General features: G+C 57.5%; 1 protein-coding gene across 6 annotated transcripts; it reads right to left on the bottom strand.

Moving 5' to 3' along the window:
* Window positions 1-86: 86 nt before the first annotated feature.
* Window positions 87-12,640, bottom strand: DOK4 (docking protein 4). 6 transcript variants are annotated; one of them, XM_027075832.2, is made up of 9 exons: window positions 12,485-12,618; window positions 7,785-7,885; window positions 6,977-7,226; window positions 3,395-3,502; window positions 3,114-3,228; window positions 2,697-2,816; window positions 2,417-2,606; window positions 1,557-1,695; window positions 87-1,399 (listed from the first exon to the last, which is right to left on the bottom strand). In XM_027075832.2, exons 3-9 carry the CDS (start codon window positions 7,040-7,042, stop codon window positions 1,040-1,042), a joined length of 1,098 nt encoding a protein of 365 aa, XP_026931633.1. In that variant the 5' UTR covers window positions 7,043-7,226; window positions 7,785-7,885; window positions 12,485-12,618; the 3' UTR covers window positions 87-1,039. The 6 variants fall into 6 exon arrangements, with proteins under 6 accessions (XP_026931633.1, XP_026931637.1, XP_026931638.1 ...); XM_027075836.2 differs by having other exon boundaries at window positions 6,977-7,223; XM_027075837.2 differs by lacking the exon at window positions 12,485-12,618 and having other exon boundaries at window positions 87-1,158; window positions 1,276-1,399; window positions 7,785-10,553.
* Window positions 12,641-15,860: the final 3,220 nt, after the last annotated feature.

The raw sequence follows: 15,860 nt of genomic DNA, 5'->3' as shown, positions 1-15,860 counted from the left end.
AAAAACAAAAACCCACACACGCAACCGAGGGTTTGATGGGAATAGAAAGATAGCCCTTCTGCAAGGTAGTCAATAAATACCAGCACTAGAAAATCAATTGCTTTAATTGCATTTCAGCAGGGAGCCTCAGCACCATGTGGGGAAGAGGAGATGGGAAGGGCTCGGTTTCCGAGTGCTTTTGGCCGGCCATAGGGTGGCCAAACAGGGCAGAGGGGCTCCCTCTGCTGGGACATCACCTACCCCCAGGTCAGTGAGGGTGCGGGAGGGGTGCTCCCTGCAGCCTGGCCCCGGGGTGGGGAAGAGCTCAGACCGGCCCTCCTCCTCCTCGCTGAGGTGACCTGCACCCCCACCCCTGGGGGATCTTCTCAGCCTACTAAGCAGGAAGGAGCCTGGGCAAAAATTACATTTTAAAACCAGATTTTCACCTGAGGTGTCAACCAGATGTCACCTCTGCTTAAAACTCCCAAGTGCAAGGCTGCCAAGAGGCACAATGGAAGCTCAACTCCTTCCTGTGCCCCTCTAGGCCCAGAGGAACTGAGAAGCCACCTGCTGTCTCAGCCCCTGGGCTGCTTGGGGAAAGCCAGCGGTCCCAGCGCCAGCCTGGAGCTCTGTCTCCCTCCTCTGGCCCTGGCCACTCAAGCAAGTCCTGGCAGCAGGAGGGCTGTGCCATGGAGGACAGGGAACAGCTGCCCTCACGTTCAAAAACAGCCTTGACTGTGACCCGGTCATGGGATTAAAAACTGTATGTGGTATCGGGGAGGGATGGGGGAAATCTCAGGAGTACAGAATATGTCATAAGCCATATATATTAAAATCATTAACAGTATATAGTCCCACAGTAGCTCCAGCCCCGCACATGCTCTGGCGGTGTGGCCAGCCCTTTGCCTTGGTCCAGCCTCACCCTGGGGGCAAGGAAGGGATAGCTTGCTCTGCTTCTCCAGGCTCTTGGCCAGCAGCCCCTCGAGGGCGTCCACAACACGCTGCAGTCGGCCCAGCAAGAGGCAGCCCCGGCGGTCCTTGGCGCGCGCCGGCCCTGCCGTCACTGGGCTGGGGTCTTGGCCTCGCTGCCATCCCCCTGGCCGGGCTTTGGCTTTAGCAGGATGAATCGGTTGAGGAGGTCTGTTTCTGAGCTGGCCTGGGCTGCCCCGTACCCCTCACCTGTGGACACGGAGGCAGGCTCAGGACTTGGACGCAGGTCAAAGGACCCCCGCCCAGAAGGCCCGGTCCTCCACAGAACCTTGTGGCAGGTGAGTGTGGGGCGCTGCTGGGACTCACCGGCACAGCTGGACGCCTCGGCAATATTCTGGGAACCTGTGATGTGGTGCCAGTAGGCACTGCGGGGCAGCATAGTGGTGGGCGTGCAAGGGTATGAGTAATGTTCCGTGCCCTTGTTCAGCAGCTATGGGGCAGAGAAGGGGGGGCCCTCCCGTTAGCTCCAGGGGCAGCGGCCTGCCTCCAGCCCAGCACCCTGCCGGCCTCTGGCGTACGCGCCAGCTGGAGACAACTGGCATGCTCTTAGCCTCCCCGGTAGCCTGGACCAGTGCCCGCTGCCTCACCCTCACGTTCTTCTCCATCTCCAGCAGGACGCGCTTGTGTTGCTCAGCGATGGCCAAGGTGGCACTGTGGACCCGCTGGTAGATCTGTTCCCCTTCCTGTGTCTGGAAGGTGTAGAGCCCTTCCCCGGCATCACACATCCTAGGGACACGAGAGGCACCGAGGGCGAGGTAGAGGGGACTACACCACGCACACACAGGTGCTTGGTCCGGCTTTCTGGCACCGCAGACTGGCCGCGCCCCAGGCCCTCTGCACCCCACCCCCTCTGTCTTCCGGGGGTGCTGGCCGCACAGCCCAAACGTGCTGGGCATTTTCTGTGTACCAGTGATCGAAACGCCTTACAGGAATGAACCCATTCAGGTTTTTCTCCCATCCCTTTGGTCTGCGCACTTTTAGTTTCCTGTTCTGAATTTTCTCAAACCATTTTGCAGATGAGGAACCTGAGGCCTACTGATGGTAAGTAGCTTAGCCAGGATTATACAGGGTATTACACAGAATTTAAGTCTAGGCAGGCTGGCTCCAGAGTTCAAGCTCAATCCTCACCATAATTCTAGGAGGTGGAGTACTTTTTTTTATCCTCTATTTGACAGATGAAGAAAACAGACGTGGTCCACAGCCACAGAGCTGTAGGTGCCAGGGCCAGCATTTGATTTGAGCCCCAGAAGTTTGAAACAGCCGCACTTGACCTTCCTGGCGTGAGCCTCAATTTCTTCATCTATAAACTGGAAATCTTACGTTCCCTTTTGGTTTTCTATGCTGATAAATAAGCTCCCAGCACAGTGCCTGACAGAGTGAACGACGGCCGACAGCATGATCGTGGTGGGACATGGTGGGACAGGGTGGGGGGGCAGGAGGGTCCTACCGGCCAGCCTCGAAGGTAAAGCGTGTGGCATCCCGGCCATAGCGACGCAGCGAGCAGAGGGGCCACGAGACGAGCTTCGCGCGGGGGTTGTGTATGTCCCAGAGGTAGATGTTCTCGTGGGTGATCTGCAGCTTGCACTCGCCATACACATCCAGGTTGGGGCAGGGCAACAGGAAGACATTGAAGCGGTCTGCAGCGGGAGAGGAGGAGTGGGGCTGGAGCCTCCCCAGGGGAGGACTCTCCTCCCTCCTCCCACCCCCTCGGCAGCGGCAGGCCTCACCTGTCTGCTCACACTGCACTCCTGGGGCCAGGAGGTCTGGCTCTCCCAGACTGATGTCATTGAGTCGTGACCCCAGACACTCCACAGACAGTGTCTTGTACCACTCCTCTGCCTCCAGCTCTAGAGAAAATGGTACCTCGTGCCAGCCCAGGGTCCCCCAACAGCCCATCCATCTGCCCTCAGCCCAGAGTGTCCCACCATGCAAGGCAGAGAGAGTGAGGCCAGTGGATGCTACCTGCCTGTCTCCCCTTGTCCTGGGGGCCTGCTCCCTCCAAGCCCCACCCCCCCACACTACTTTCACCCCCACACATCACCCCCAGCCAGGGATCGTCCTGCTCTGCCTCCTCCCGACTGCACCACTGGAGCATGACTGGCCCAGGGGAGTCTGGCTGGAAACCTGCAGCCCCCGCTCCTCACCTGAGTCGCAGGTGAAGGTACGTGCTGAGTCGTCAGTGAATATGATGGCCACCGCCTGCCTCTTGGTCTCCTTGGGGAGCCGCGTGACACATTTGACGTTGCTGATCTCAGTTACCTGTGACAGCACCCAGGAGAGACTGAGCCAGGTTGGAATGCCTCCCTCTGTACCGCCCCCCCCCCCCCCCGGTGGTGCCACCCCCAGGAGGGTGCTCTTGGACCTCAGGGCTTGGCAAATCATCACTGCTTACAGACTGGGGTAGCTAGGACCCAGGCCCCCTAACCTTGGGGCAGCCTCGGAGGCACACTGACTTCTCATCTGGGTACTTCTCCAGCCGCTGGGGCCCTTTGCTGGAGGATTTCCGGAACACCAGCCAGCACCTCCGGTAAATCTGTGGGGCAAGAGGGCAGTGGGATCAGGCCTCCTGGGACCACTCCCACCCAACATGGCCCTGACTAACCCCTGCCTGCCACAGGGGGCAGTGCTACACAGCCTTCCCTGGAAACCCAGCCCAGGAGAAAACCTGGGACCAGCAGCGAAGCCCCCTCCCCAAATTGAAGAAGCAGGCATTTCGTCCCTGGCTCTGCAAGACGGTTGCACAAAGAGTGCTCTGAATCACTGTTTACTGCTCAGCTCGAAGCTTAATATAAATAGCCAACGTTTGTTTCCCTTCTGTACTTCCTAGTGTTCTTCACAGTCAATCTCAGGCTCACTCTTGAGGTTGGTTTGATGATCGTTGCCACTTTACAGACAGGAAACTGAGGCACCAATAAGTAACGGTTGATAAATGGTAGTGCTGATATTTTCAAAGCGCTGGCTAGATCCAGAATGGATATTTGGAGGCCACCCCTAACAGTCTGCCCAGGGCTCTGGAAGTGCCAGCCACAACAGAGGGAGTGTCCTAGGGACAGGGATCAGACCCTTGACCATTCTGAGCCTGCACATCACCACAGCCCTTGTTCTCAGGGGCAGGGGAGGGCTCTTGATGGGGGTAATACCCCCTCTCGTCTCTGGCCACCCTCTCTTGTCATCCTCTGACATTCTGGAGTATAGGAGGTCAGGATTAGTTCCCTGTTCCAGTTGGGGAACCAGAGGCTCTCAGTGGTTCCCCAGAGGGGCACAGCCAAGAACCTGGGGTTATCCCACAGCATAGTGCCTCCCCAGGCGAGGTTCCCTCCTGTCCGACTACTGCCAATGACCCCGTGCCTAAAACTGCCTTGATTCTCTAGAGCTTCATGGGCTCATCCTGACTGCCAAGGAGCCAGGGTGCAGGGAGCCAACCATGCTCCAGGGCAAACTGGCTTGTCAGACCCCCCCACCCCCACCCCCAGTGGTGGCCTAGCCACCGGCCCAGGCTGCAGACTCTTCCTTCCCTGGCCCCCTCCTCCACCCCAGTCTCTCTCTCAGCCTACTCTGTCAGTGGGCACTGCAAAAGCCCGGCAAAGCCTATTCCAAGAAATCACAGGTGCCCCCTCTCACCGGCAAACAGTAGGGAGACTGGGGGTGCCCAGAGCAGAGGAAGCAAGAGGCCCATAGCCCCATGCCTACGGCCCTGCCATTCAGTCCCCAGGTAGGCAGGGCCCCAGGCCAAGAAGCCACTCAGAACCAGGCCATTTCTGGGACCATCTGGAACTCTAGGAGGTATCTCTGCTCCTGTACCCAGGGCCCTGGCACAGCCCCTGGCCTATCCACCTAAACCACAGCAGGCCTCAGCTCTTAGCTGGGGAGCTCCTTTAGGACAGAGACTGTACTTTATTCTCAGAATCTTCACTCACATCCTGGTAACCTTGTTAACACAGCTCTACTGAACAAGTGAATGACCATATGAAGAGACCGTGGATGGCTGGATGAATGAATGAAGGCTGTCGACCCCAATATGCCCTGCCAACTTGGGCTCCATGAAGCTTGCAGTGTAGGGGCAGAAGGCCCAGGGGCCTGAGCACCCTGGTTGCCTGGTTACAGATACAGATAGATACACACACACACACACGCGCGCGCGCGCACGCACGCACGCACAGCCCCAGGGAGCCACTGTGCTCAAGAGCCCTCCTTCCCCACTTCTCATGGTCTTTGATCAGCACTTCAGAAACACTCTGCCACAGCTCTGCCAGAGGAAGGCCCTGGCGGGTAGGAGGGTCTGTTCCCCAGCTCTTTCAGCCCCTCCTGGCTCACCTTTGTGAGCTGAGACCAGAATGGCTGCCCTGGCACAAGAATGGCTGAAAGCCCCTCATATCAGACCTGCAGGGACAGGCTGAATGCCCTGGGTAGAGGGAGACCCAAACTGGATGTGGCCACACCCCAGCTCCCAATCTCTCCCACTGGCTGTGTCCACCTGTAGGCCACTTGGTTTCAGGTCTCCTCCTGGAATAGGTCTGATACTAAGTGCAAGTGGCTGCCTCAAGGGGGCTCTCGTTTCCCCATAAGCTCTGCACTGGGCAGGGCCTTGGCCCAGGTGGTCCCCCTGCCCCAGGGACCTGCTAGACCCAGGCCCATAGGAATGAGGAACCATACTAGAAGCTGGGCCCCTACTCCCTTGGCCTCCCCACCTCATTTTCAGTTTCTCTAGTTCTGTGCTCCACGTGGGTTCCATCCCTCTCTCAGGACCCGAGCAAGGTGGTGCCCACCCAGGCACGGTCTCCTGGACTGAAACCCAGGTTGGGATACAAATCCAAATCTAGCAAAGACTCCAGACATGCCTACAGCTCAGCTCCTACACTCTGGGCAGAACACACGCCCACAGGGGCGCGCAGGACCACAAAAGGGGGGGAGGGGCAAGAACCACCCCTCTCCAAGGCCAGCCCTGCTTGGTCTGGTTTCCAGGCAGGGAAACCATATCAGAGCCCTGTTCCTCCCCCACCCCACTCAGGCTGAGCCAGGAAGCCTTGAGAAGTCTGATCTCACCCCACCCCCATCAGGGCAATGGGGGAGGGGAGGAAGATAGAGAAGGGAGACCCCGTGAAAACACAAGACTTGGGCCACCTCGGTCACCAAGGATACCCTCCTACTGGGGAAGGACCCCTCACTGGAGGTGGGAGAGGGTCAGCAGGGGAACAGAGGCAGCTCTTGGACAACCTCACTGAGATCATTAAGTTGGTCCCAGGAGCCCCTGGTCATGCTCTCTGGGGGTTGAGGGGAGGCTGTACTCACCAGGAGGGGGTGAGGGGGGCGCATGCCCACAGAGGTGTATCTGAGGCCTCATCCCCACAGACCCTGTAAGCAAGCCCCAGCTCTGGGCCAAGCACCCAGTGCGCAAGGAGCCACCGCCAACAACTTAGAGGAAAGCAGTCTGTCCCAGAGCCACAGGCCATCCTGCTCTAAGTTCTCATTCCTAAACCACATAAATACCAGCCTCTGCACCCTCACATCACTGCCCTGCCGCACAGCCAACCACTCTCCTTTTCACACACTCCTTTAACAGTAAAAGCAATAGCCAAAATAAATACATAAGGACCCGTACACAGAAAGCAATGGAAGCTGGGGGAGACCAAGGGACTTAAGAGAAAAGGGGCCAAGAGAGGGAGGAGAGAAACAGAGAGGCGAGGCGAGGAGGAGACAAGGGGGAGTGAGAGGCTCAGACACAGCCCCGCACTTCCAGCCGCTGTCCTGGCCACAACTTCAACAATGGCAGGGCAGCCGCCTGCCCGTCGTCGGCCGCCACCCCTGGCCCGGCCGCTGGGACGCCGGCCAGCCCTGCTGGGGTGGGGGCCGCAGCAGGCACATGCCGGGTAGCCGGCTGGCCAGAAGCTTCGACACCACAACTGCGCGATGCGGCCCCAGGCGGGCACCCGCGCACAGGACGCGGCAGGCTCCAGACCAGGTCCTCGGACACCCGTCCCTCGGCAAGGCCCCTCGGAGGGTGGCTCACCCCGAGCTTCCTGCTCTTCATCTTCACGTAGCCTTGCTTGACGATGTCGTTGAAATTGGTCGCCATGGTTTCCCCACTGCCTTTGGGGTGCCGGGCCTGGCTGAGAGCGGGGAGGGATGCCCAGGTGGCCTCGGTTTCCGGATCCTCCTATCACCTGTTCGAGACACTCCGTCGTCGGGGGGGCCGCGAGGGCCGCTCCTCACCTCGCCCGCCTCAGCATTGTTCTAGCAGCTCCTCTGCCCGGCGCCTGCTGGAAATAAAAATGACAGGGAGATTAGACAGTGACATCTTTCTCTTCCCCTGGCTGTCTCGCTCTTTTTTCCTTCCTCTTCCCACACTCCTCCCTCCCTCCCTCCGCCCGCCCTTCTTCCTTCCCTTCCCTCCCCACCCTGGGACGACAGAACCATTCAGGAAAACCGAGGTGGAGGCAGCAGCGAGGAAAATGGTCCAGCCCAGTCCCCTCCCTCACGGCTGGGGCTGGCGGTTAACCCCTTCCTGGAAGGGCTGGCGCCAGCTCCCACTGTGGAGGTGGGAACAGAGGGAGGTGGCCCAGGAGCCGTTGTCCCGTCCCATCTCCTGTTACAACTCTGGAGCAGACTTAAGGTGACCTTCCCAGAGCCAGGCCCCCTCCCATGCACAGGGGCCTCAGGGGAGAGCCTTCCGAGAGAGGGGAGGTGGGGTGCCCAGGAGGTGGCCCACAGTCTGGTGTGAGTGAAATCCACACTCCCCGAGCTTCAAGACAGTCTGCCTGGTCAGTCTCAGCAGACCCCCAAATCCCTCTGCCCACCCTCCCCCTGCCAGTCTATACCTGGTTCTCTCCAGCCCCAGGAGGGAGGCTGAGAGTCAAGCCCACTCAGGCCCTCATCCCGGCCCCTGGAACTCTTCAGTAGCTCCTCTGGGTGCTGCCTCCTGGGTGGGAGGGCAGAGTCCAGTGGGGCGGGCCCCCAGATAAGCCTGAGGAATGTGCTGGGCCGACTGGAGGTGGCCACTGTGGAAACAGTCACCTCTCCCTGGCCCTAGGGGAACCCGCTGGTCTGGGGGTGCTGGCGCTGAGTGCCCCATGTCCCAAGCATGGGCAGGAGTTAATTACAGACAGAGCCAGCAGTCACCTGGCCCTGGATTAGAGGACACAGCCAGAGAGCGGTGAGGAGCACCAAGGGGAAGTCTACAGGGAGCAGGAAATGGGGATGCCAGCAGGGGCCGCTCTGAATCAGGCAGATAAAAGCTAAGACTAAGACAAGGGGAGGGGGTCCTCAGCAATGGCGCAGTCCGACACCCATTCTACAGACGGAGGGGGAAAAGAAAGCTGCCCAGAAAGGATAAGCAACATGGCTAATGTCGCACAGCAAGTCTGGGGCACAGCCAGCAACGAAAGAGAAGTTTCAGAGTGGGTGGCGGAGGCAGGCCCGGGGCGGCAAGGGAAGGTGGAACGTCCTGTGGCCATCTCTGGCTGCCTACCACCACCCAAGCCCTCTCTACCATTCAGGCTCAGAAGCAGGGGCTTTGCCGGCAACTCGGCCCCCCGTGTCTCCAGGATTGCTGGCTGGGAATGGAACAGCATTTCTGGGGTCAGCAGGGCATCTGGGCCGCCAGGATAAAACCCTGGGACAGGCTTGCTGCTGGATCCGCCAGCAACTTGGCATTAATTACTCTCCTGGAAGACGGTCTGTTGAGTACCTAACAAGGAACAGATGGGCCTACCCCCCCCCACCCCGGGGGCACACACAAACAAGGGGATGGGCAGAGAGGGTGATGCTCCCCTAGCTTACCTGCACCCTGATAGCCTCTTCCGCACACCCTCAGCTGCCTCCCTGCCCATTCGGTCCCTCTATCCCGGCCCCCCTGGGTTCCAAGACCCTCCCAGATGGGATATCCAAGTGGTTTGCTTTCCTCCTATAAAGTCTGGTCTAGGGTCCCCTTCCCAACACTGACCCCCAAACAGCCCCACCACACCTGAGCTCTGGCAGCCAGAGACTGGTAAATTTCCCCAGCTCTGTCTCTACTGCCTGCCCATGGGGCTGCCTCGCCCCCACAGCAAGGACCACCTCCGTTAAATTCCCCTCCAAGGCTGGCCATTGGCCACAAGGCTTCTGGGTTCATTCAAGGGAGCCTGGGGTGTGACACAGCCAGGAATGTGAATCCAGCGGCCTGCTCCATGCCTCAGTTTCCCCATCAGTAAAAAAAGAGAGAGACAGAAAATAAGTCCCACTTTGAGGAAATGCCTCATGGGGGTACCTGTTTGCCCACTTTGGACCCAGAGCTTCCGCCCCCAAAACAAAGGCTATTTTTATTTCAAGGGCTGTGACACTATCATAACCAAGCCTTCCACCTGCCCAGTTCAGGCCTCTTGTCATGGCCCCGCCAACCAGCTAGCTTCCCAAGTGACTGTGATGCCAAGCTCTCAGGAGCACCGCTGCCCTGTCTGTCCACAGGCCCACACCCTAAGCCCTAGAGCCAGCCCCACAGAAATAACCCAGCAAAAGAGCAATCTTCCACGGGAAGCCCGGGGGGCAAAGGCTCGGCAGCTCCCTCTTTGGCCCTAAGTCACAGGGATTCCTGGCCACACTCAGACCCTAATGAAGTTTGCAAGAGCAAGACCCAGCCTGGGACCCAAAATGATATGGCAAAGGGGGGTAAGGGAGGTAGGGGGAAAGGTCAACAGGTGGACCCCCAAATTGGACAGGCAACGGGATCCGGTGTGGGGGTGCCCAGAACTAACTCATCCCCTGAGGGACTGTATTATTAAGCTGGACAGGTGGCCCCGGGCTGAGCCTGTGAGGGCCCACCGGGGCCTCATGGTGGAACGCAGAAGTCCAGGCACGGGGCTGAGGCAGTCCCTGCCTTGCCATACCTGGGGCCACTTTCCCCATCACTCCTGGGCCACCGCCAGCTCTGCCTCTCTCGAGCCCACAGCTGCAAAGAATGCCTCACTAATTCAAGGTCTGATGTCTCAGGCCTGTGAGCTCAGCTCTGAACACCCAGAGAGTGCTCAGCAGCCCCCTGAGTACTGCAGGGGAGAGCGGGGGCCCCCCATTCCTCCTCCCAGCCTGGCATCAACATGGCTGCCAAACCAGAGACAGCACCCACCCTGAGCCAGGCCACTAAGGGCTCCTGTACAGAGAGAGCTGGACTCAAAGGCCCCCTTCCCCCAGCTCTCCCCAGAAAGGGCAGGAGACTCCCTGATGCCCAGCAGAGTGGCGGGGCAGGGCCTCCCAGCCCCATAGGGTAGCCCCTCTGAGCACTCCTTCCCGGCACCTGGATTCTGCCTGGAGGCTTTGGCTCCAGAACAAACGCTACTTGCTGCTGTTGGCAACCAATGACTGAGCAGGAGCGGCTGGCTGCCTGCCTGGCCGGGCCTCCCCACTCCCCACCCCGTGGGGGATAGGATCTTATCAGGGCTTCAGGGACAGCCCTACCTGGACACGCCTCACTGTCATCTCCCTGTCTCGCCCCATGGCAAAGATCCTATCGGCAGGAGGCAGGATTCTCTCCGGCACCAGGGACACTTCCCATCACCTGTACTCAGGCCCTCTCTCCCCCAGTGTGATTGTTATCAGGGGCCACGAGGGCGTCTTCCCATCCCACCCTCTGCCTCCACCCATGCAAATCCCCTGAAGAAACCACCAGCTCAGACACTGCGGGTCTCATCTAAGGCGGGTGGCAAGACGGATCAAGTACCCAACCCGACAGAGTGGGATGAGGGAACATCTGAACAACCACAGTCTCCTGGGCCCTTAAGTCAGGCAAATGATGTTATGCCTCCACGCAACTGCCACTCTGCTGTCTCTGGGCCCCTCACCCACCCCTCTGGGCCCATCTCCCCCACACCCGCCCGGCTCAGCACGCACGGCCTCCTATCTGTTGCTCAACACGCCTAAATCCTTCCCACGCAGGACCACTGCACTTGCTGTTCCAAGCCTACAACACTGTTCCCTCTGACGGTCCCAAGGCTCATTCAACGCTTCATTCAGGTCTCAGCTCAGAGGTCACCTCCTCAGAGAGGCCTTCCCGGACCACCCGAGCCAAAGAAGCCCCGCCAGTCAGCCTCTATCCAGCTTCACTGTCTTCATCACACACATCACTATAGGACTGTCTTGTTCCTTCAGCTCTTCATTTGCTACTTGGCCACTGTCTCCTAGAACACTCTAGAACATCAGTGCCTTGTCTGTCTAGTTAATAGCTCCATCCCAGTGCACAGAACCATGTCTAGTGCAGAGTAAGTGCTCAGTAATTGGGGACTGAAAGCATAATTCTCTCCACTTGTCCTCCTCACCCACCCTCCCACCACCACCCTTAGCCACCTGGCAGGGCCCAGCTCAACCTCCACGCGCATGTTAAGTAGCGATGGGCTCCCACCTCCCTGGGTCCGGGTCCTGGGGCCTTCCCAGGGCTGACTGTCATGGTCAGCAAACTGTTGTTCCTGAACAACCAGCCAGGCCCCAGCTGGGTTCAAAGCTGCCTCAGGGGAGAGAGTACTGCTGACATGGTGGCCAGGCCTCCCCATCTTGGTCAGGGTTGTAGGGTGAGGTCATGCCCAGCCCTGCTGCCCTGCCTGAGAAGGGAGAGCTAAAAGTAGCCAGCACCCAAGCACAAAGAGGCAAGCAACTGGGTGGGAGGGGTCACAGCTCCTGAAACCCATCCTGCAAGGGGGGCAGGAATGGCCTGCTCTCCAGCCACATCTCTCTGAAAGGGGCAAGGAAAGAATCTGCACTAAACAAGACCAGGCTCGCGCCACGGCCAGGAATCCTGCTAGGCCCCTCACTGCCCTTGACTTGCAGACCCCTACACCCCAAATGCTCCATCCAAGTATCCTGGCAACTGCCAGGCACCCACAGCTTGGGGCTGGCAGGCTGCACAGAGGCCCTGCTCTGCCCACATCACCCAGGTGCTCAGCCTCTGCTCAAGCTTCTTTGCAGTGACAGAAAGCATTTAACTGGAAGCTGGGCCTTGGGGGCTCTGGCAGGAGGGGAAGGTGGACAGTCCCCTATGGCCAGGGGAGGAAGGTTCCAGGAGAGGAGGGGAGCTGACCATGAGTTTAAGTTGTAGGACAGGAACCATTTGCAGGTGTGGTGGGCAGTGGGCAGCTGGGGTAGACAAGTCTCTTGGAATTTGGGGGAGCTGAGAGAGAGCAGGCCATGGGGAGCAGGAAAGTGGGGAGGAAGCTGGGGGCTGCGATGGGCTGGGATATGCCCGGTCGGGCGGCAGGCCCAGAGTGGGGACCACAGGGGCCTGGGCTTCTCCGACGGCTGGTGTGGGGCACAGGTGAGGTCAGGGCCCCGACCAGGGCTCCCCTGTAGGCGAGAGCTGGTGTAGGAGGAGCCCGGAGAGAGTTTCAGGGGCCTGGGGGAGGGGGGGGGGCTTTTGTGGGAGGGTCCCCGAGGCCCCCTCCCCCGATAGGGTTGGTAGGTCCCATAGGCTTGGAGAGTTCTCGGGCTGGAGTCGCCCAGGGTCTCGCGGGCTCGGGCGTGGCCTAGGTGCCCCCTCCCCGCCACGCGCCCCCCAAGTTACCTGGGCGCCACGGCCCGGGCCCGGGGCGCTTGCTCGGCGGGCGGCGGGCCAGGCTCATACCCGCGTCACGGCGCGGCCGGCGGGGGCAGCGGGGCGGTGGCGGCGCCGGGCTCCGGGCAGTGAGCGCGAGGGAGGCGCGGCCGCCGGGCTGGGCTCCGGCTGGGACTCGGCTGCATTTGCCCCGCCGCCGGGGTCCCGCCTCCCCCCGCCCCGAGGCCCGCCCCCGCCGTATTCCTCCGAGCCGCGGGACACGCACTTCCGCTCCGGCGCCCCCAGCTCGCCTCCACCGCCCCTTCAGTTCGCCCTCGGTAACCGGCCCAGCCCCGCAGTCCCTCCCTGGACCCCTGTCCCAGCCTCCTACCGCCTCTCAGCCCCTGGAAGCTGAACCCAACGACAGCCCTCAGCCCCCAAATCTCAACCCTTAACTCCTTCGGGAATGACATGCGCGCGCGCACACACACACGTTGTTCCCCTATCCCTCTACGACTCCCTGGTCCCTCCAAGCCCAGCCTCCCCGAGACCTCAGCGGTACCCCGCACCCTCCTCACACACTCGGGTACCCGCTACAGCGCCTCCAACTCCAGAGGTCTGCTCCCCTAGCAGTCTGCCGGCCTCTCCCTCCCCTGGCCTCCACTCCACCCTGGAAACACCCAGTACTCCCATTCTATGTCCCCCCTGAGACTTCGGCCTTAAGTCCAAACCCCATTCCTCTCTGTCACCCCCCCCCCCTCCCTGCAGCACACACACTCACCTCGCTGCCCCTCATCCCATCGCTGCCCTGCTGGAATCTCAACCCACAGGCCTCCTCAGCTGTTCCAGGCAGGGATGGGGAAGTTCCCTAGGGCCTTCCCAGGGAGGGACTGTCTCACCCCTCTGGTTGTGATGTCTGAACCCCATTACACCCGTGGTTCTCTGGGTGTGCTTTCTGGGCCAGAGGAATCACCACCAGCATCACTCTTAAACGTATTAGAAATGCAACTTCCCCACCCCACTCCAGACCTATGAAATCAGAAACTCTCAGAGTAGCCCCCGGAAGGAAATCTGTGTTTTATCAAGCTCCCAGGTGATTCTGATGCACACTATCCCCTGCTTTCGACCCAATATACAAAATGAAACAAAAGTACGCACCTGAACAACCAAAACCCTGAGAAATGAAAACACCTCCAAGTGCAAGCCCAGGTGTCATCAGAGAGATAGGCCTAACACCTGGAGGGGCCAAGAATCACAGCACTCACCCATGGAGTCCCTGCCCCTGCCTCCAAGACGCCGGGCCTCAACCTTACCCAGGCTTGCCTGAGAGCTTCTTAGGGGGCTGCTTCCCTTCCCCTGAAAGTTTCCCTGGATAGTCATTGTGGTGCCCCCAGGACTCCCAGCAGCCTCCCACCCTGGGCCTCAGCTAAGCAGCCCCTCACTGCCAGGGGAGGAAGCAGCTGCACCGGTCCCTGCCGGCCAAGCTGGCCTGGGTCTTGACCTCCTGACCTCCCCATGCAGCTCCCAAACTTGACCCCACCTGCTTTGCTTCAAACCACAGCCCATAAAGCCCTCCGGCACTTGATCCATCACGGCAAACTGTGTTTGCCACCAGAAACCTCGGGAGAACTTTTGGCCAGCAACAACAACAAAAGAGTATTCACAATAAGCAAGCATCTTCTCTAGAGCAGGGTTTCATAAAGAGCTTCTTTCTCTCATCTCCCCCAATGCAGTCTCCGTCTGCATTGTTGTTGCCTAAATTTTTTTCAATTAAATGTTTTATTTTGAGATATTTGAAGAGTCACGTGGTATTAGAAGCTACAATACAGAGAGATCCACGTACCTGTAGCCAGTTTCCCTCAATGGTGGCATTTGTGCCACAGCATCCCAATGCAGACACTGACATCGAAACAAGATACGGAACATTTCCATCAGCACCAAGATCTCTCTCTCTCTCTCTCTCTCTCTCTCTCTCTCCTGTTGCCCTTTTATGGCCCCACCCACTTCCCTCCCGCTCTCACCCCTCCTTAACCCACTCCCCCTCCCCCCACCGTCCCTGCCACCACCAATCTGTTCTCTATTCCTATACTTTGGTCATTTCCAGACTGTTCTACAATTAGAATCATAAGTATGTAATCTTTGGGGAATGGCTTTTTTTTTTTTTTCCCCACTCAGCATGATTCTTTGGAGATTCATCCAAGTTGCTGCATGTATCAATAGTTCATTCCTTCCACTGCCAAGTAGTATTCCATGGTATGGATGGATGTACCACGGTTTACTTATTCATACATCCATTGAAGGATGTCTGGATTGTTTCCAGTTTGGGGCTATTATGAATAAAGCTGCTATCAACGTTCATGTACAGGTTTTGTGTGAACATAAGTTTTTATTGCTCTGGGATAAATGCCTAGGCGTGCAACTACTGGGTCATATGATAATTGGATTTAGTTAAAAACAAAAACAAAAACCTGCCAAACTGTTTTCCAGAATGGCTATACTATTTTATATTCCCACCAGTGATGTATGAATAATCCAGTTTCTGCACAACCTTGCCAGCATTACAGTCGTCCCTACTTTTCTATTTTTTTAAAGCCATTCTGATAAATGTGTAGTGATATCTCACTGCAATTTAAATTTGCATTTTCCTAATGGTTGATGTTGTTGAACATCTTTTCATGTGCTAATTTGCCATCTGTGTATCTCCTTCAGTGAAATGTTTCTTCATGTCTTTTGTGCGTGTTCTAGTTTGATTATCTGCTTTTTTTGTTGTTGAATTTTGACAGCTCTTTATATATTCTAGATACTAGTCCTTTTTTGGATATGTGTTTTACAAATATTTTCTCCCAGTCGGTAGCTTGTCTTTTCATCCACTTAACAAGATCTTTCACAAAGTAAAATTATAAAATTTCAATGAAGTTCAAATTATTGACTTTTCCTTTGATGATTGTGTTTTTGGTACTAAGAACTCTTTGCCTAGCCCTTGATCCTGAAGATTTTCTCCTATGTTTTATTCTAAAAGTTTGAAATTTTTATGTGTTACATGTAAGTCTGTGATCCATTTTGAGTTAAATTTTGTATGAGGTATGAGACGTAGGTTGATGTTGTGTTTTTTCCCTTTAGACTGTAGATGTTTAATTGTTCCAGCACCATTGTGAGATTTTCTACAGAGATAATCATGGCATCTGCACACAGAGACAGTTTTATTTCTTCCTTTCCTATGTGTATGCCTTTTGCTCCCTTTTCTTGCCTTATTGCATTGCCTAGAACTTTCAATACTATATGGGGTAAGAGTAGTGAGAGCTGACATCTTTGTCTTGTTCATGGTCTTAAGGGAAAAGCTTTCAATTTCTTGAGTGGATTGTCATATAAATATCACTTGGATCCTGCTGGCTGATGGTGTTGTTGA

Source organism: Acinonyx jubatus, chromosome E2, assembly GCF_027475565.1.
Source record: "Acinonyx jubatus isolate Ajub_Pintada_27869175 chromosome E2, VMU_Ajub_asm_v1.0, whole genome shotgun sequence".
NCBI classification, from domain to species: Eukaryota; Metazoa; Chordata; class Mammalia; order Carnivora; family Felidae; genus Acinonyx; species Acinonyx jubatus.
The sequence above is the reverse complement of the archived record's forward strand: the minus strand, read 5'-3'. Positions and strand labels throughout refer to the sequence as shown.

Coding starts and splice junctions, on each gene's coding strand:
- DOK4 (XM_027075834.2), bottom strand. CDS start 7,042: ATGGCGACCAATTTCAACGACATCGTCAAGCAAGGCTACGTGAAGATG. Junction 3,229..3,394: donor GCCTCCGAGGCTGCCCCAAG/GTTAGGGGGCCT, acceptor GTGCTGTCACAG/GTAACTGAGATCAGCAACGT. Junction 2,817..3,113: donor TACCTTCACCTGCGACTCAG/GTGAGGAGCGGG, acceptor CATTTTCTCTAG/AGCTGGAGGCAGAGGAGTGG.